At 41.6% G+C, this 20,955-nt stretch overlaps 1 protein-coding gene across 1 annotated transcript in view; it reads left to right on the top strand.

Annotated features, from left to right (window-relative positions):
- LOC141258502 (thiamine transporter 2-like) overlaps nt 1-20,955 on the top strand; it is a 67,978-nt gene that overhangs the window by 26,404 nt on the left and 20,619 nt on the right. The window contains exon 3 of the mRNA XM_073673493.1: nt 18,313-18,505. Within this exon, the coding sequence (XP_073529594.1) occupies nt 18,313-18,505 (193 nt within the window). The remainder of the gene's footprint in view (nt 1-18,312; nt 18,506-20,955) is intronic.

Raw genomic sequence — 20,955 nt, 5'->3', positions numbered from 1 at the left:
ATTTCTACATTTCTGTTTTTTTTCAGTCAAGATGGGGTGCAGAGTGTACTTTAATGAGAAAAAAAAATGAAGTTTTTAGAATTTACCAAATGGCTGCAATGAAGCAAAGTGTGAAAAATTTAAAGGGGTCTAAATACTTTCCGTACCCACTGTCTATACCAGCATGAGGGACATATATACCAAGATGAGGGACATACTGTATATACCAGGATGGAGGGCATATATACATATATATATAATTTAGGCAGAATGATGCCAATCCGTGGTGGGGACGGAAGGGAACATAGTTACACAGAGCTCATGAATAAGGAGAACTTCATGGCAGCAGGTTTATAACTCCTGTAGTGATAATCTCCTGCTGATAAAAACAATGCTTTATCAAATCTGCAGCAAGCAGCCCAGTAAGTGATGCATCGCTAGAATCAAGGTCTTTGCCCCTACATCATGCTGCTCTCAAATGGGGTAGCAAAAACTTGGTGACAGATTCCCTTTAACCCCTTTACCCCCGAAGGTTGTTTGCACGTTAATGACCAGGCCAATTTGTACAATTCTGACCACTGTCACTTTATGAGATAATAACTCTGGAATGCTTCTATGGATCCCACTGATTCTGAGATTGTCTTTTCCCCCAGTTTTAGGAATTTTGAACACCTCAAGAATAACAGTTCACATTGAATTATTGAGACAAATTATTGGTCCAAAATTTGGCAGTGCTCTGTATATACATGTATATATATTTTTTTCTATATTTTAAAAATTGCAATTCTAATTTGTTTTTTTTTCATAAGGGTTAATTGAATTTTTTTTCTGGTACACCAGACTTTTACAGACATGGTGATACCAAATAGGTTTTACTTTTTTTTTATTTCTTTATATTTATTAAGGGAAAATTAGTCTCCTTTGGGGACTTGAACCTTTGATTGCACAGTAGTTCATTAGTGATCTCAGTGTCCTGTGAAGCTCTGTGATCTGGGATCTTCACCAGGCTTGGCACTGGCCGCAGCTGTTGGACACACATGCCGTCTATGTAACATAATGAGTATCAGACACATATAGAGGGAGCTGAACTCCCTCCACACTCCATCATCCCCACAATGATGTACCTAGACATCATATTGCAATAAGCGGTAAAACTCCATATGCAATGAGCTCCCCTAATGGCAGCTGAAAGAATGTTATTGCTTAACCCGTACTCCTTTATCCACAAGTGTGCTGCTGAAAAATGTGTCTGGGGGCTTTCACAAAGAATTTCACTACACCGCCAGGACCGTAGGTTCAATAAAGGAGATTTCCGTTCAAAAATACAGTCTTTACTGAAAATTGGTAAGGTTTATGTACAAGGGATATGTTGGTATATGCAACAGTTGTGGACTTCTTTGTTTGTGTGAAGGAGGACTTTATGCTGATCTGACAGTAGATGGTGATGTTGTGTAAAGTTTCCTTGTTTACTGCATTGTACTTTCTGTTTTGTTCTTACTTCCTGGTGCAGTACTGTGTGATTGTTCATTTTTTTCCTTTATCTCATGTTCTGAGAAGTAAAAGCTTGTTATCCCATGTAATCTGCTCTGTGTAGTTTTCTACTGCAACTGTGGGTATCCAGAAGCTGTGCAACAGGTTATGGGCCCAGGTACCAAGGACCCCAGACACCCAGGACACCGGAACTCTCAGCAAGACCCTGGTGAATGCAGAAGAATTCTTCAGTACAATTCTCTCTAAACAAGTAAGACAAGTTAAAGATGACAAGTAGCACAGAGCTAAAACTCACAATAGCTAAGCTGAATAATGAGAATTATCAGTTATGGAAGTTCAAAGTAGAAATGTTATTGTCTAAAGATGATTTATGGGAAGTAATCACTTCAGATAGACCTGATGAGGATAATCAGACATGGAATAAGAAAAATAGACAAGCAAGAGCTACCATCAGCCTATTAGTGGATGATGCTCAATTAATCCACATAAGGAATGAGGATACAGCAAAGGGAATGTGGGAAGCACTAAGAAAGCTACATGAAAGACCCAGCTTAAATCACAAGTTATTTCTGCAAAGAAAGCTTTACAGTATGAGACTAAGTACAGACAATGACATGCAGAAGCATATATTCTCTATTATGGAAGTGATATCACAGCTGAGATCAATTGGTGAAGATATTAAGGAAAGCCATGTAGCAGTAATATTATTGTGCAGTTTACCGGATTCATATACTGCTTTGATAAATGCACTAGAGACAAGACCTGAAACAGACATTACATTAGAGTTTGTGAAGACCAGACTCATAGATGAATATCAAAGAAGGAAAGAACAAACAAATGATTCTTCTACTGAAAAAGATAATGGAAATGCTCTTAAAGCTACAGAATCAAAAAGACCCTATAATAAAGAGACAAGAGAATGTTTCACATGTAAGAAAAAAAGACATTTAAAGAAAGACTGTACTATATGGAATGCAGAACTACAGAAATGACATCATTAAGACAATACACAGAAAGTGAAAAACACAATTTCTGATTCATGTGAAAATAATTGGAATGGCACATTTAATGTGACTGATAAGAAATCATCGTTGGGTTGGTTTATTGACTCAGGAGCAACAAGTCACATGACAAGTAATAAAAATGTCTTTACTGATCTTAATTTAAATAAGAAGTAAGCCATTTATCTTGCAGTTGGAAGCAAAACAACTGCAGAAGGTGCAAGGTTGGACAAGGAATGCTAAACTGTTCTAACAAGTTTGGGCATGATTCAAAAATACTTGTACAGGATGTGTTATATGCTCCAGGATTAGAAGGAGGATTGTTATCTGTAAAACGTCTAACAGCTAAAGGACTTACTGTAAAATTCAAAGATGATGAGTGTACAATCCTAGCAGGAAACAAGGTAATAACCAATGTCAAGGCAGATGAACAATTATATCATCTAGACACATTAAAGGAACAGATGAAGTTGTGTACACATGATCGCAAGAATTGAATTCACATGTGGCATAGACATCTAGGACACAGACATCCTGAAAGTATAATGAAGCTACAAAGGAAAAACTTGACAAAGGATCTGTTGATATCTGATTGCTCAATTACCGTAAGATGTGAATGTTGTATAAAATCCAAAGCCACAAGGATATCTATTCCTAAATAAAGTGAAACGAAAAGCACAAGACCACTTGATTTGGTACATACTGACATATGTGGACCCATGAAAGTGACTACATCAGGAGGCAATAGATATATGGTGACTTTTATAGATGACTACTCAAGATACACAGTCACATACTTGATCAAGAACAAAAGCGAAGTTTTCAATAAACTAGTAGACTACGTGACAAAGTCGAATAACACGTTTCAGAGGAAGCCAATTGTCATTAGAAGTGATAATGGAGGTGAATTCACAGGACACCAAATAGAAAACTACTTAAGAAAAAATGGTATAGAGCATCAAAAGACTGTTCCATACACACCTGAACAAAATGGAGTAACAGAAAGGAAAAACAGAACTCTGACTGAAATGATAAGGTGTATGCTGACAGATTCCAAACTATCAGAGAAATATTGGGGTGAAGCAGCAATGACAGCTACTTATCTACAGAACCGACTTTTTTCTAGAAAACTGAAAAGAACCCCAAATGAACTGTGGCAAGGTATGAAACCAAGTGTAAATCATTAAAGAGTTTTTGGTTGTAAAGTTTTTGTATTCATTCCAACAGAAAAACGTTCCAAACTTCAAAATAGGTCCATGGAAGGAATATTTGTTGAATATAGTGAAAATTGCAAAGGATATAGAATCCTAGATCCCAAAACAGACAGAGCTATGGTGAGTAACAGTGTGACATTCATTGAGGATCTAAATGAAGACACTATGATTTCACTGGAAACAAAAAATGAGAAAAACAGCAATGATATAGCTGAAGGAATATCTGATGAAAAAGAAGTTGAAATTAATAAAAAACAGAATACTGAAAGTGAAGAGCTACAACTAAAAACAGACACAGAACCAAGGAAAACAAAGGAAAACCACCAATACACCTTTCATACAAGGCAAGTACAAGTAAAATTTATGAGCCTACCTCTTGGGAAGACATATCTCAACTTCCTGAAGAAGAAGCCAATAAATAGATAGAGTCAACAGAAATAGAAATAAAATCCATACATGACTCAAAAACATGGACACTAACAGAATTACTAAAAGGAAGAAAAGCTATAGGATGTAAATGGGTTTTTAAAGTAAAGTACCGAACAGATGGCACAGCTGAACGATACCGAGCAATACTCGTAGCTAAAGGTTATTCTCAAAAATATGGAGACGACTATGATGAAACATTTGCTCCAGTTGTCAAACATACTACAATAAGAACTTTGTTTGCAGTTGCAGCAATGAAACAAATGGAACTGAAACATCGGGATGTAAAAACAGCATTTTTGAATGGAAGTTTAACAGAAGATATTTACATGGAACAACCTCCAGGATTCAAAGATGAAGGTAACCTAAACATGGTTTGCAAATTACAGAAAAGTATATACGGTTTAAAACGAGCTGCTAAAGCGTGGAATGATAAAAACACGGAGGTGCTCACAAATGAAAAATTTAAAAGAAGCAAATCTGATCCTTGCCTGTGCACAAAAAGACTAATGGGCAGTTGGATCTATGTACTCATATATGTTGATGACATTTTAGTTTGTTTTGAAAAAGAAAGGGATAAAGAGGACATACTAAAAATCCTGAATCAACATTTCGAGATCAAAGACTTGGGAAATGTGAAACAGTACTTAGGAATACAGATAGAAAGAGAAGAAGATGGAAGTTTCCCACTTAATCAAAATCACATGATTTAAGACATAACCAAAACATTTGGATTGAGGGATGAAAAACCAGCAAAGTCTCCAATGGAAACTAATTATCTTAAAGAGATGAGTAGTGAGAAAAATGTGTTACCAAATAATGAAGAGTACAGAATGGCGATAGGAAAATTACTGTATCTATCGACTGTTACAAGGCCAGACATTGCAGCAGCAGTAGGAATTCTGAGTAGAAAAGTGTCCAAGCCAAATAAATCGTATGAAATGCTGTGAAGAGAGTAATACATTATTTAAAAGGAACCAGCAATGTTAAACTGAAACTGCCTACAAGTGATAAATGCATTTTAACTGGATATGTTGATGCAGATTGGGCTGGAGATCCAACTGACAGAAAATCTACTAGTGGGTATCTTTTCTTTCTCTCAGGTGGACCAATTAGTTGGACTAGTAAAAAACAATCGATAGTAATGCTGTCGTCAACAGAAGCAGAATATGTTGCAGCAGCACATGCGAGTCAAGAAGTTCTATGGTTAAGACAATTGCTAACAGACCTAAGATAAGCACAGTTGGAACCAACACAAATTAATGAGGACAATCAGGGATTTCTTGTTCTTGCTCAGATGTAAAGAGTTAACCCAAGAACCAAGCACATTGGTGTGAAGTATCATTTCTTGACGGACCATCAGGAACAAGGAATCCGGAAATTAGAATATTGTCCAACTGAAGATATGACAGCAGACATTTTCACAAAGGCATTGAATGCTGAAAAACATCAGAGACTAATGAAGAAATTAGGTTTGACTGAATAAGTCCTTACTGTTGAGAAAGGGTGTTGGTATATACAACAGTTGTGGACTTCTTTGTTTGTGTGAAGGAGAACTTTAAGCTGATCTGACAGTAGATGGCGATGTTGTGTAAAGTTTCCTTGTTTACTGCATTGTAAAAGAAAAAGTGTCTCTTGTACTTTGTTTTGTTTTTACTTCCTGGTGCAGTACTGTGTGACTGTGCGTTTTTTTCCTTTACCTCATGTTCTGAGAAGTAAAAGCTTGTTATCCCATGTGATCTGCTCTGTGAAGTTTTCTACTGCAACTGTGGGTATCCAGAAGCTGTGCAACAGGATAGCGGGTACAAAGTCTTATGGACATTTCCTTTTCAGTACAGAGCATTTTCACTCACCCAGTACCCTTCCAATATAGTCTACTCCCGAGTCGGTGAAGCACGCTGTTTCATCCTACTTCGTCTCAAGTCTCTCTACTCGCTCAGCGGTTCCCTGTCCTATTTCTTCCACTACTGGCACTCTGGATCTACTGCTCAGGACTTCCACTAGTCTCACGAAATCAGTCCTTTTTAGGCCCGTTACTTTTGGTGTTTGCAAGCTCAGGGTTTCTCGTGACTCATTATCCTATTCCGGGACCCCTTTCCGGAATGACATTCTGTCTCATTGCTACTTCAGGATCTCGCTATCCCTGTCCTTAAGTCTCCTTTCCTTTTGTGGATCACCCCAACTGAAGTACTGCTGTCTTCACTCTCTAAACCCTATCTGCCTAACTAACATGAAACCAGTCCTTTCCCACAAACTCAGTCCTATTTAGGCCCGTTATATTCAGCATTTGCAAGCTCAGGGTTTCAGGTGACTAGTCGTTCTTTTCAAAGACCCCTTTCCAGAATGCCACTCAGTCTTTTTGTTGACTTCAGGATCTCGCTATCTCTGTCTTTAAAGGGGGTTTCCCATGAACAAAAGTTAATTTTAATCAATAGATCTTGAAATGATAATAAGTTCCACAATTGAATGTATTTAAATAAAATATTCCTGTGCTGAGCTAATCTTATAAATGTGCCCCTGCTGTTTACTGAGTAATGGCTGTGTCTGACCGTACACGGACATGGTCTGATCATACCACATCTCCTGGGCACAGGAGGATGCAAAACAATATACAGACATTACAGCACGGGATTACAAATGATTCTTTCTTTGAAGTAAAACATTGTTTAAAAACAGGCAGGCAAATATTTTACCTCAGAAAAAGAATCAGCTGTGATCCCTGGCTGTAATGTCTGTATTCTCTTTTGCTTCCTCCCCTGCCCAGGAGCTGTGGTATGATCAGATCGTGTTCTGTACATGGTCAGACACAGCCATTACACAGGGGAACATTTATAAGATTATCTCAGCACAGGAACATTTTATTTAAACGCTTCCAATTGTGGACGTTATTATGCCAAGATCTATTGATTAAAATGAACTTTCGTTCATGGGAAAACCCCTTTAAGTCTCCTTTACTTTTGTGGATCAACCTAACAACAGCACTGCTCTTCAAACCATATCTGCCTAACTAACAGGAATTTAATCCCCTCCCACTATGGGCTAGTCCCAAACATTAACTATACCTTACCCTAATGTCACTACTGTCAACTATCTATCCCAATGCTACCTATCTTATACTATGTCCTACACTGTACATTACTTATCACACTACACAATATATACAGAAGACGCATGACACAATACAACACAACACGATTGGTGTCTTCAGGGGTAGGAATGTGACAGCCTCGTCCACCATCCTTACATACATGTATAGTACATGTCGCGTTTGAGTGTATGGAGTGGGCTGAGGAGATGTGCCCGTACCAGACCCCGCAGGTGCCAGCTGTGTAATACAGCCAGCACATGCTTCTAACAGCAGTGAGCGTCTAACAGAGTAAGCTTCGATCTCTACTGTTCAACCACGTAAATGCCAGCTGCACCCTTCACCACCACTATTGATGCTATTGCTAGGTTTTGAATTGTTTCAATTGAAGCTCGGTGCCTACTGAAGGCACCAGTCTCTACCATCTTTGTTCTATAGGGGATTGGTAATTTTATTGTGAACTGAAATACTGATATAATGGAGTATATAAGACAAGTGATGAAACAATCGCAGGTTGGAGTCTCCTAGGGAGACTTAAGAGAAAAGAACAAAATATATATACAGTACAGACCAAAAGTTTGGAGACACCTTCTCATTTAAAGATTTTTCTGTATTTTCATGACTTTGAAAATTGTACATTCACACTGAAGGCATCAAAACTATGAATTAACACATGTGGAATTATATACTTAACAAAAAAGTGTGAAACAACTGAAAATATGTCTTATATTCTAGGTTCTTCAAAGTAGCCACCTTTTGCTTTGATGACTTCTTTGAACACTCTTGGCATTCTCTTGATGAGCTTCAAGAGGTAGTCACCGGAAATGGTTTTCACTTCACAGGTGTGCCCTGTCAGGTTTAATAAGTGGGATTTCTTGCCTTATAAATGGGGTTGGGACCATCAGTTGTGTTGTGCGGAAGTCAGGTGGATACACAGCTGATGGTCCTACTGAATAGACTGTTAGAATTTGTATTATGGAAAGAAAAAAACAGCTAAGTAAAGAAAAACGAGTGGCCATCATTACTTTAAGAAATGAAGGTCAGTCAGTCCGAAAAATTGGGCAAACTTTGAATGTGTCCCCAAGTGCAGTTGCAAAAACCATCAAGCGCTACAAAGAAACTGGCTCACATGAGGACCGCCCCAGGAAAGGAAGATGCTCAGGAGGATGCTCGGGTCCCCTCCCTGCATGTTTGGCGCTCTTTAGATCGCCAATCAACATGCAGGGATTGCCTGCCACTCACTGTAATGCCGCAGCCATGTTGGTTGTGGCATTACAGTGATTGGCTGGCCGCACCTCATCATCAGGTCTATATCAGACCTGGCGCCGCTGTGCTCGTCAGTCTACTCCGCAGTCAGGCAGTGTAGGGAGAGGTGCTGCTGAGCTAGGGAGAGACTTAGTTGTGTATTAGGTAGTGTAGGGAGAAAACAAGTACATTACACATATCCATCTCAACAAACAGCCCTTCTGAGGACTAATCCATCTGCAGAGATATTAGGCAGGCAGTGTATATAGCAGACTGCAGTGCATATAGCACAAGAGGCTCCATTCCAGTTCTGCCTTCTGCTGCTGTTAGATATTTCTAGACAAAGGCCCAGGTCTCAGGGGCCAGGAATATTTTTTTGGATCTTAATCCTCATTATTTGCTTAAAAAGCAATACAGAGAACACCGTTTTTCTGTGTCATTTGCTTATTGGCACTGCAGAATACAGCCAGGTCCTTTCCATATTACAGCGCTAAAAATCCAGCTATTTAAAACTGTGGTTTGTCCGTCACACGGATCACATACATAATTTTTTTCAGTGTGTCAGCAAAGTTTTTGACACCGGTTTGCTGTTCACAATAGTTATCTACAGGCCAGGTATTTAAAACTGTGGTTTCTCCATCACACGGATCACATTGACATATAGTTGCACTGAAAATACTGTCATTTTTGGCCTCCATTCATTTTTTTTTTCAGTGTGTCAGCAAAGTTTTTGGCACCAGTTTTCCGTTAAAAATAGTTACCTACAGGCCAGGTATTTAAAACTGTGGTTACTCCGTCACACGGATCACATTCACATATAATTGCGCTGAAAATACTGCCATTTTTGGCCTCCATTCTAATTTTTTTTCAGTGTGTCAGCAAAGTTTTTGGCACCGGTTTGCTGTTCAAAATAGTTACCTACAGGCCAGGTATTTAAAACTGTGGTTTCTCCATCACATGGATTACATATACAGTTATATGAAAAAGTTTGGGCACCCCTATTAATCTTAAGCTTAATGTTTTCTTAAAATTGGTGTTTTTACAACAGCTATTTCAGTTTGATATATGCAATAACTGTTGGACACAGTAATGTTTCTGCATTGAAATGAGGTTTATTGTACTAACAGAAAATGTGCAATCTGCATTCAAACAAAATTTGACAGGTGCATAAGTATGGGCACCTCACCAGAAAAGTGACATTAATATTTAGTAGATCCTCCTTTTGCAAAAATAACAGCCTCTAGTCGCTTCCTGTAGCTTTTAATGAGTTCCTGGATCCTGGATGAAGGTATTTTTGACCATTCCTCTTTACAAAACAATTCCAGTTCAGTTAAGTTTGATGGTCGCCGAGCATGGACAGCCCTCTTCAAATGATCCCACAGATGTTCAATGATATTCAGGTCTGGGGACTGGGATGGCCATTCCAGAACATTGTAATTGTTCCTCTGCATGAATGCCTGAGTAGATTTGGAGCAGTGTTTTGGATCATTGTCTTGCTGAAAGATCCATCCCCTGCCTAACTTCAACTTTATCACTGATTCTTGAACATTATTGTCAAGAATCTGCTCATACTGAGTGGAATCCATGAGTCCCTCAACTTTAACAAGATTCCCGATGCCGGCATTGGCCACACAGCCCCAAAGCATGATGGAACCTCCACCAAATTTTACTGTGGGTAGCAAGTGTTTTTCTTGGAATGCTGTGTTTTTTGACGCCATGCATAACGCCTTTTTGTATGACCAAACAACTCAATCTTGGTTTCATCAGTCCACAGGACCTTCTTCCAAAAAGAAATTGGCTTCTCCAAATGTGCTTTTGCATACCTCAGCCGACTCTGTTTGTGGCGTGCTTGCCGAAACGGCTTCTTTCGCATCACTCTCCCATACAGCTTCTCCTTGTGCAAAGTGTGTTGTATAGTTGACCGATGCACAGTGACACCATCTGCAGCAAGTTGATGCTGCAGCTCTCTGGAGGTGGTCTGAGGATTGTCCTTGACTGATCTCACCATTCTTCTTCTCTGCCTTTCTGATGTTTTTCTTGGCCTGCCACTTCTGGCCTTAACAAGAACTGTCCCTGTGTTCTTCCATTTCCTTACTATGTTCCTCACAGTGGAAACTGACAGGTTAAATCTCTGAGACAGCTTTTTGTATCCTTCCCCTGAACAACTATGTTGAATAATCTTTGTTTTCAGATCATTTGACAGTTGTTTTGAGGAGCCCATGATGCCACTCTTCAGAGGAGATTCAAACAGGAGAACAACTTGCAAGTGGCCACTTTAAGTAGCTTTTCTCATGATTGCATACACCTGGCTATGAAGTTCAAAGCTCAATGAGGTTACAAAACCAAAAAAAGTGCTTTAGTAAGTCAATAAAAAGTAGGTAGGAGTATTTAAAACAAGAAAATGATAAGGGTGCCCATACTTATGCAGCTGTCAAATTTTGTTTGAATGCAGATTGCACATTTTCTGTTAGTACAACAAACCTCATTTCAAGGCAGAAACATTACTGTGTCCAACAGTTATTACATATATCAAACTGAAATAGCTGTTGCAAAAACACCAATTTTAAGAAAACATTAAGCTTAAGATTAATAGGGGTGCCCAAACTTTTTCATAACTGTAACTTTGCTCCAAATTCAGCCATTTGTAGTGAGCATGGAAGATATTGTCCTCCATTTAAAATGGGCAAGGCACATGGCAAGGGACGGGGAACTGGACGTGGTGGTGATGGTGCATGCAGAGGCCGAGGCCGTGGGCAAGCTGAAATTGTGCCACAACAAACACCCACATCTTCTCGCACGACCTTCCTGTCCCAATTCTTAGGGGATCGCAGCACTCCACTATTGAACCCAGAGCAGTGTCAAAAGGTTGTTGGTTGGATAGCGGATAATGCTTCCAGTGACTTAGCCACCACCACCATCACCACCCTGTCTTCCACAAGGTCAAGTCTCAGTAGCCGTGAGTCTGGACCGCATATTCCTCACCCTGATCCTCCTTCCTCCCACCATGCCGAGTGCCCGGAGACAACTGATCCCACACTTGGACACTCTGAAGAGCTGTTCACTTTTCCATTTATAGATTCGTGCCTCTCGCCCGGTCCAATTGAAGCGGGACAAGAGGAGATCGCATGTAGCGATGCCCAAATATTTGAGCTGCCACGGTCACACAAAGGCGACTGTGGGAAAGTGTCACAAGTGGTGGACGATGATGAGACACAATTGCCAGAAAGTCAGGAGGAGGACCAGGGTGCAGAAGTGGAAGACGAGGTGGTGGATGATATAGTAACTGCCCAACCTGGCAGGAGGACATGCAGAGCGAGTAGAGCAGCACACAGAGGGAGGGTGACAGAGCACCCCAACAGGCAGGAAGAAGCAGTGTGGTGGCCGCAGCCAGAAGGCAGGCAACCATTCCCCATAACACCAACACGAAGGAAGTTGCCAGTACAACTGTTAGGTCTTCCCGAGTCTGGTTGTTTTTTAAAGACTCTGCCGATAACCCCAAAAAGGCCATTTGCACCACCTGCCAAGCCAGCGTCAGCAGGGGTGGCAAAACTAGCAGCCTGACCACAACCAGCATGATCAGGCACATGGCAGCAAAGCACCCGACTTTGTGGCTCGAACCCCAGGGTCCAGGAACAGTGTCTTCGGTTGGCACCATTGCTTCTTCCGCTGTTGTGCATGCAAGCCAGTCCCCTGTCCATGGTGCATGCGAAGATACCTCCTGCCCTGCACCTGTCGTTGCACACTCTCAAGTAGCAGCATCAGGAAGCACGTCCATGTCCTTGTCCCAGCGCAGCGTTCAGTTGTCCATACCCCAGTCCTTGGAATACAAGCGCAAATACACAGCCAACGCCCCACAGGCCTCACTACTAAATTCCCACATTTCACAACTGCTTGCGCTCGAAATGTTGCCTTTTAGGCTCGTGGAGATGGAAGCATTCCAAAACCTGATGTTGACGGCCATCCCTCAGTACTTGGTCCCCAGCCGCCACTATTTCTCCCGGTGTGCCGTCCCCACATTACACAAGCACGTGTCCCAAAACATTAGCCGTGTCCTCAACAATGCAGTTACCGGGAAAGTCCACCTAACCACGGACACGTGGACAAGTGCTTGTGGGCAGGGACGGTACATCTCGCTGACGGCACACTAGGTTAACATAGTGGAAGCCGGGACCCAGTCGGACCTTGGGACGGAACATGTCCTCCCAACGCCAAGGAATGCGGGCACTAGGTCAATCAGGGTTGCCCCCACAGTCTACAGCTCCTGCACCTCATCCTCCTCAGCCTCCTCCTCCTCTTCAGCCTCCATCTCCGAAATGACCACGTCAATCACAAGCTGGAAGCACTGCAGCACTGCCTCGGCCAAGGGGCAACAGGCTGTGCTGAAGCTAATATGCTTAGGTGACAAACAGCACAATGCTGAAGAGTTGTGGACAGCTCTGAAAGAGCAGGCAGATCTGTGTCTGACACCGCTAAACCTACAGCCAGGCATAGTCATGTGTGACAATGGCCGGAACCTGGTGGCGGCTCTGAGGCGAGGCGAGCTCACACACGTACCATACCTGGCCCATGTGCTTAACCTCGTGGTTTAGGGGTTTCTCAAATCCTACCCGGAGCTGCCGGATCTGCTTGTTAAAGTACGCCGCCTGTGTGTCCATTTTAGAAAGTCATCTACAGCTTCTGCCGCCCTTGCTGTGTTTCAGCAGCGTTTGCTGCTTCTGGCTCACAGACTGGTGTGGGATATCCCCACGCGTTGGAACGCTACACTGCAGATGTTGGGAAGGATTTGTGAGCAGAAGAGGGCAGTTGTTGAGTACCAGCATCAACAAGGCCGTCGATATTCAGTTCAGACTCCATACATAAGACCTCAGGAGTGGACATGGATGTCAGACATATGTACCATCCTCCAAAAGTTTGAGGACTCCACCAAGATGGTGAGCTGCGATGACGCCATAATTAGCATCACCATCCCGCTTCTCTGTCTTCTGAAATGCTCTCTGCTCACAATCAAAGAGGATACATTGCAGGTGGAGCACGATGAGATGGAGCAAGGAACCATACAGGGTGATTACACAGAGCCCAGCCTCATCTCATCCCAACGTGGATTGGGTGACAATGAGGAAGAGGAGGAGGAGGAGGAGGAAGAACAGGAGCTAGTTTCATGCGCTATAGACTGTACTACCTGCACAGCTGTCATACCGTCTGTTCAGCGTGGATGGCCAGAGGACAGAGAGGAGGAGGAGGAGAGCATGGTCAGTCATCCTCTTGGTGAGGACACGGAAGTCTTGCCTGTTAGCAGTCTGGCACGAATGACTGAGTTTATGTTACGCTGCCTTTCCCATGACCCTCACATTCTCAAAATTTTGGGTGACAGTCATTACTGGTTGGTAATAAGTAGAGAGATACGGGCGCAATAGCGCTGTTATCCAACAACAACCAAGTAGGTAAAAGAAAATGTGCTCACCTTTATGAGTTGTGTAATGCACAACTCATGTAAGAATTTGTAGCGAAGGGCTGCAGCCAGCACAGAATCCCTAGGGATCTTGTAAAGTTGTCTCTAATAGGTTGTATATTGACGAGAGACTGTCCTTCTGCCCTACCTGTTTAGATCAGTGTCATGTTTCCTTTCAGTATGTGTGCCTACAGGTAGGTCAGAAGGACAATCTCTCGTCAATATACAATCTCTCGTCAAATTTCTTCACCACGGAGGAGCGCGGTTTTCATTCCTGGCACCAACTTCATCCTATTATAGACAACATTACTGGTTGGTGATACTTCTAGACCCACGCTACAAGGAGAACTTTATATCTTTTATTCCTGAGGCGGACAGGTCTATAAAAATGGGGCTGTACCAGAAGGCCCTTGTTGCGGAACTATTAAAAATATTCCCATCTGAAAACGCTGGCGGCAAAGGGCACACTTCGTTGGACAACCAAGGAGTACAGGCGAGACAGGCACAACTTCAATCCAGCACAGGCAGGGGAACACTGTCAAAGTTCTGGAAGAGTTTTCTCAGCCCCTCCCATCGCACAAGCCCTGAGGCGCGGGGTACTCTCAAAAGGAGTGAAAAGTTTGGGAAGATGCTGAGGGAGTACCTTGCCGACCGTACCAATGTCCTCCGTGATTCCTCTGTGCCTTATAATTATTGGGTATCCAAGCTGGATACATGGAATGTACTGGCTCTCTATGCCATGGAGGTCCTGACCTGCCCTGCCACCAGCGTTTTATCAGAGAGGATTTTTAGTGCCGCTGGTGGAATTATAACTGATAAGCACGTCCGCCTGTCAATTGAAAATGCTGACAGCATGACTCTTATAAAAATGAACAAGGGCTGGATTTGGCCTGACTTCTCAACACCACCGAATGATAGCAGAGTAATATAAACTCAAATCCAGTGTCTTTTTTTGGGAGGTGCATTCCCATGCACCTCTTCACACCCACACATGGGTATACGCTTCCTGATTTGGCTTTTTTGCTCTTGTCCTCCTCCTTCTCTTCATCCTCATCCTCCACCACGTTATCACCAGGGTGACTGTGGTCCGTGATGCGACACCCACATAATTTTTTTAAAGGGTGTTTATGATGCCCGTAAAAAAAAAAATTTATACAGTATGTTCATGTATACCCCCCAGGGGTAAATGTTTGTCAGCCCATACACTTAGTGCATGGCATTACAAGTATAGGAGACCCGCTCCTTTCAAATGGGAACATTTTTTTTATGAGGCCCTCCTCCACGTCTCTTCCAAGGGGAATTGGAGTGCCTCTTAATTTTTGGCAGCCCTTGCATTCACTGTATAGGCAAACACAATGAGAGACCCACTTCCTAATAATGGGAACATTGTTTTCAGGAGGCCCTCTGACCTCCATGTCTCTTCCAAGGGGCATTGGAGTGCCTCCAAATTTTTGGCAACCCTTGCATTCACTGCATAGGCAAACACAATGGGAGACCTACTTCCTAAGAATGGGAACATTGTTTTCAGGAGGCCATCTGACCTCCACATCTCTTCCAAGGGGCATTGGAGTGCCTCCAAATTTTTGGCAACCCTTGCATTCACTGCATTGGCAAACACAATGGGAGACCTACTTCCTAATAATGGCAACATTGTTTTCAGGAGGCCCTCCTCTAAGTCTCTTCAAAGGGGTATTGGGGTGCGTCCAAATTTTCAAAGTGGTATTGGGGTGCGTCCAAATGTTGGGCAGCCCTGCCACTCACTGCATACTCCATAACAGAATAGGAGACCCACTCTTTAATAATGAGAACAATAAAACATAGCCGGCTGATGGCTCTCTAAGAATAGTGAGGGCCGACTGCTGGCCCTTTAAGAATAGTAAAGGCCGCCTGATGGCCCTATAAAAATAGGCTTTGTGGCTTTCAGAGTCCCTCCTACATAATTGAAACACGATGTATCTGATGATATCTCACACACCACATGGCCAGATAAGGTTGTAAAATGTTAAAATGACATTTCTGGTTAATGCATTTGTCACAGTTGAAAGCAATGCAAAAGTGAAAAAACGCATCAAAAACGCTATGTCTAAACATAGTCCAAGGTGTGGAGGAGCATTTTTGTTTTTGGTTATTTATTTTGCTTTATATACAATTCATTACCCTGGAAAGGATGTTCCTTGACATATTTCCCAGGAAAATCCATTTTGGTTTCGTTTTTGTATGTTTTATTGTGAGTCCGTAAAAGTAGTGTAATACCTGGGAGTCAGAAATGCTTCCAAAGATCTTCCCCATGCTGTCCCCATGTCATCTGAGCACTGTTCTCATCGATTTGGGCAATTTTTAGGCCCTCTGCAGACCTTCGGGGGGAGCGGTCTGAAAAATGCTCGAGTTTACCATAGACTTACTTTGGGCTCGTTGCTCGGGTCGAGCACCCGAGTATTCCAATGTGCTCGACCTGAGCATCGAGCACCCGAGCATTTTAGTGCTCGCCCATCACTAGTAATTAAGTAATTAAAATAAATGTATATATACAGTACATTTGAATCATCCTCCCCCAAAAAAAATTTTTTAAAAGTTAAACAGTAATTAAGATAAAATAAATAAATGTATATATACGTTTGAATCATCCACCCTTTTCCCAATACAGAAATAAAGAAATGCAATAAATAAAAAAGAAAAATATTTAGATTTGAGAGTCCTCGGTGGTTGATACCTTTTAATGGCTAACTGAAAAGATGGTAACAAGTTGCAAGCTTTCGAGACTACTCAGGTCTCTTCATCAGGCATAGTATAACCCAAAATCTGAAGAGTCACATATTTATACACAATAGGACACAGAAATAGTGTAATAGATAAGACAGGTGATGAAAAGCAGAGCTATTACTATGGGAGAGATAAACAGTTCTGGCTGTAAATATTTTAGCAGTTCATAGATAAGGAGTGTGAAGGTTTTATTGTCCTGTGACTAGGTCCAGTGTTGTGATGACCCCACAAGTCTGATGGGCATATTCCTTAGTTGAGGTAGAATGACATAAATCCATGCGACACATTCATTCCGGCTCCGAAGGTGTCAAAGGGTCTGAGCAACAGCTGAAGATGTTCCATAAACACTTTAATCAATTTCATCCCACCATCAACCTAACGCTCAACTACTCCTGTACTGAAATTAACTTTTTGGACACCATCATCAAGCTACAGAACAATGAAATAGAGACATCCTTGTACCAGAAGCCAATCAACCTTTCCAACATACCTTAAATGGGACAGTTTCCATCTAAAACACATAAAAAAACTTTATTGTCTACAGCCAAGCTATCAGATACAATCGGATATGTTCCAACCCTATGGATAGAGACAAACACCTTGGTGGTCTCAGAAAGACCTTTTTGAATTAGGGCTACCATCCAAGAACAATTGATTTATGTGATTCTAACACGGTACAAAAATATATATTTTCCCTGTATACATAAAAAAGGAAACATATCGCCATGTCTGCAAAGGTGAAAAAGTCTGATCTATCAAAATATAAACTTAACTAACCTGTATGTAAAACACCAAAAAAAAGGAAAAATAAAAAACAATTGCAGAATTGTGTTTTTTTTTGTTTAACTATTTCACCACACCTGGAGTTTTTTCCCCTTTTTGTCGTCAGTACAGTATAACATAAAATAAATGGTGTCATACAAATCTATAGCACATCAATCAAAACAAAAAACAAGCCCTCATGTCCTCATACGGCTCAGTCAACATAAGAATAAAAAAAAGTTATAATTCTTGTAAGAGTTGAGGAAAGAATGAAAATGCAAAAAAGAAAATTGGCTGCAATGGTAAGGGGTTTATCTGGCCAGGGCTAAAGTCTAAGTATAACTAGCAACAAGATCTGTCCAATATCCTCAAGTGCCTGTATGATTCTCCAAAGAGCATTTTTCCTGGTGGCAGAAACATAAATCCACAAATCTACGTGGCGGCATTTTACAGCATTGTGTGAAGTCAACAAGACACCAGCCTGGTGGCCTGAGATCTATTGGTCCACTGTGAAGTCTACTGGTACATGTTGATGTACTACTTGGTCACTTCTGGCATGGAGTATAGACTGTGAAACACTTGTAAGTTGAGTTTTCACAGTATATCTTTTATTCATCTTTTTAGTGAAGCTTGTCACATATATGCATTTCACCTCTAATCTGGAACCTGTGAGCACAGACTGTCACAAAAAGTTCTATATTCTTTTCTGTTCGGTGCTACAGTGACTTCAGTTACACAGATATCCTGGAGAACTCCTACTGTAATTAGTGAGAAATAAATCCGGTCTACAATAGGACATTGTATGGCAATCATAAATAAATAATGGGGGTGATTCAGAACACAGCCAGTCCTGTCCTTGTATGATGTCTGATTAACTTAGATAACATTGTCTCCCATCAGGTGCTCTCACCTCTTTCTCAGTTGGATATGTAAAGGTGAATTGGGAATTGAGTGGAGAATTAGCCCTCGCCATCTTCTCAGCTGTCAGTGCTGGCAGCCTATTTCTCATGGACTATAGTATTAATATCTGGATGTGCTACGCCGGCTACCTGATATTCAAATCCTCCTATATGCTACTCATCACTGTTGCCACGTAAGTACAGACGTTCTATAAAAACCTATGTTGGAAATGGTTTACTCTGAGAATGAGAAATAAATATCACATCAGTGGGATCCGATACCCAGCACCCCCATCGACCAGCAGTTCTTAGCACCAAGGGCAGCTGGATATAAAAGGAGCTAAACAGCACAACTCTGTGCACAGTTGTAGGTCATCAATGTTAGATGCCTGGACAACCCCTTTAACTCCTAGACCTTAGACTGAATTCATATGTCTGTGAAACACGGTCCATGTACACCTAGATGAACAGACTCCCAACCCGAATTCAACAACCTTATATATGCCTGTGAGGCTGTCAAGTTCAGGTCAGGAAACCCGTAGTCAATCTATACATCATAGTCCATACTCGGTCGGTGTTTCACAGAGGTTTGAATGAGGCCTAATTATCTCCCTTAACGCTGTCATGGCAGCGAACCTTTACCACATGTGGAGACAACTGAATTTCTGGAGTTCCTTCCCACCATCTTATTCAACATCCCCCACCAGACCCATCTATCACCCTGCACTGCCTTTCAAACCACACATCCAAGCATTTACCACCTCTAACTAAAAACATTTCTCAAATCTGCTTTTTCCTCACCTATGAGCCAACAAAAATATTAGTACTTGCTCTTATCATCTCCATGTAGACGACTATGTCATTCTATCTGCTCCAATCTATCACTATTGCTCTCCTCCAATTCATCAACTCACACTTCATCCATTTCTCCCCTCATTACTTCTCTGCCACCAATCCCTTCACTGGCCACCAACTAAAACTTTGAGTGGAATTGAAATCTACTGAAATTGTACACAAATTTCTATTCTCCAGAAAACTTATTTTTTTCTGCAAAGTTGCTAAACCATAAAGAGCCAAACAGTTAGGCTGAGTGCCCACTATGCATTTTTCAAGCATTTTTGCAGCGGAATTTCCGCAGTGAAAACGCTTAAAAAACGCTTGGTAATACGTGCCCCATGGCTCCTAATGATAATCCGCATGTGCTGTGCACATGCTGCGGAAATTTCCGCTGCGGATTATCATTGCGGAAAAATATGCAGCATGTCTGTTAATTAACCCCTTTGCGACCTTGGGATTTTCCGTTTTTGCATTTTCGTTTTTTGCTCCCCTTGTTCCCAGAGCCATAGCGTTTTTATTTTTTGGTCAATATAACCATGTGAGGGCTTATTTTTTGCGGGACGAGTTGTACTTTTAAACCCCATTACTAGTTGTACCATATCATGTACTGGAAAACGGGAAAGAAATTCCAAGTGCAGTGAAATTGCAAAAAAGTACCGCAGTTGTTTTTCTTTTATTTTTTTTACCACATTCACTGAATGCTAAAACTGACCTGCCATTATTATTCTCCAGGTCATTACAAGTTCGTAGACACTAAACATGTATAGGTTCTTTTTTATTTAAGTGGTGAAAAAAAAATCCAAAGTTTGCTCACAATTTTTTTTTAAAAATGGAGCCATTTTCCGAGACCTGTAGTGTCTCCATTTTTCAGGATCTGGGGCCGGGTGAGGGCTTAAACAAAACGTAATTCTGGCGTTTAGAATTTTTTTCTCCTTACGCCGTTTACCGATCGGATTAATTCTTTTTTTATATTGATATATCGGGCGATTCTGAACGCGGCGATACCAAATATGTGTATGTGGCGTTTAGTTTTTATTATTTTATTTTGAATGGGGCAATAGGGGGGTGATTTAAACTTTTATATTTTTTTAAATATTTTTAAAAACATTTTTTTAAACTTTTTGCTTGCTTCTATAGTCTCCATAGGAGACTAGAAGCAGCAACTGTCCGATCGCCTCTGCTACATACAGATGATCAGCAGATCACCTGTATGTAGCAGAAATGCTCCTGTATTATGAGCGCCGACCACTAGGTGGCTCTCATAGTAATCTTTACATGACAACCACTGGTGTCTGCTGCAGACCCAGGGTTGTCATGACCACCCATCGGTGACCCGCGATCACGTGACGGGGTCACCGATGGGCGGGGCTAATGCCATGCTTCTGGCGCGGCGATGTTAAATGCCGCTGTCAGAGATTGACAGCGGCATTTAACATGTCAACAGTAATAATGTAATAATCAGCTGACATGTGCCTGGTTCAGTGCGGGCTCAGCGCCGGAGCCCTCACTGAACCGGGGGTGCTGGCCTGGGGCGTACCAATACGCCCTGGGCCAGTAAGGGGTTAATTTTGCAGACATGCAGCTTAATTGCCGCCATTGACTTGCATTGAAATGCTTGATATCCGCATCACTACATGTGCACACGCGGATATGAAGCGTTTCAATATGCTTATGGAACCCAGGTTTGGAGAAGGAGACTCTCCTCCAGACCCGGGTACCATAGTACCTGTAAAAAAAAAGAATTTAAAGTAAAAAATAAAGATTATACTTACCTACTGATGGCCCCCAGTCTCCTCAGCGATGCGTC

Source organism: Phyllobates terribilis, unplaced genomic scaffold (assembly GCF_046119375.1).
Source record: "Phyllobates terribilis strain yellow unplaced genomic scaffold, ASM4611937v1 Scaffold_3__8_contigs__length_932513732, whole genome shotgun sequence".
NCBI classification, from domain to species: Eukaryota; Metazoa; Chordata; class Amphibia; order Anura; family Dendrobatidae; genus Phyllobates; species Phyllobates terribilis.
Note: the sequence above shows the minus strand (reverse complement) of the source record. Positions and strands in the feature narration are given on the sequence as shown.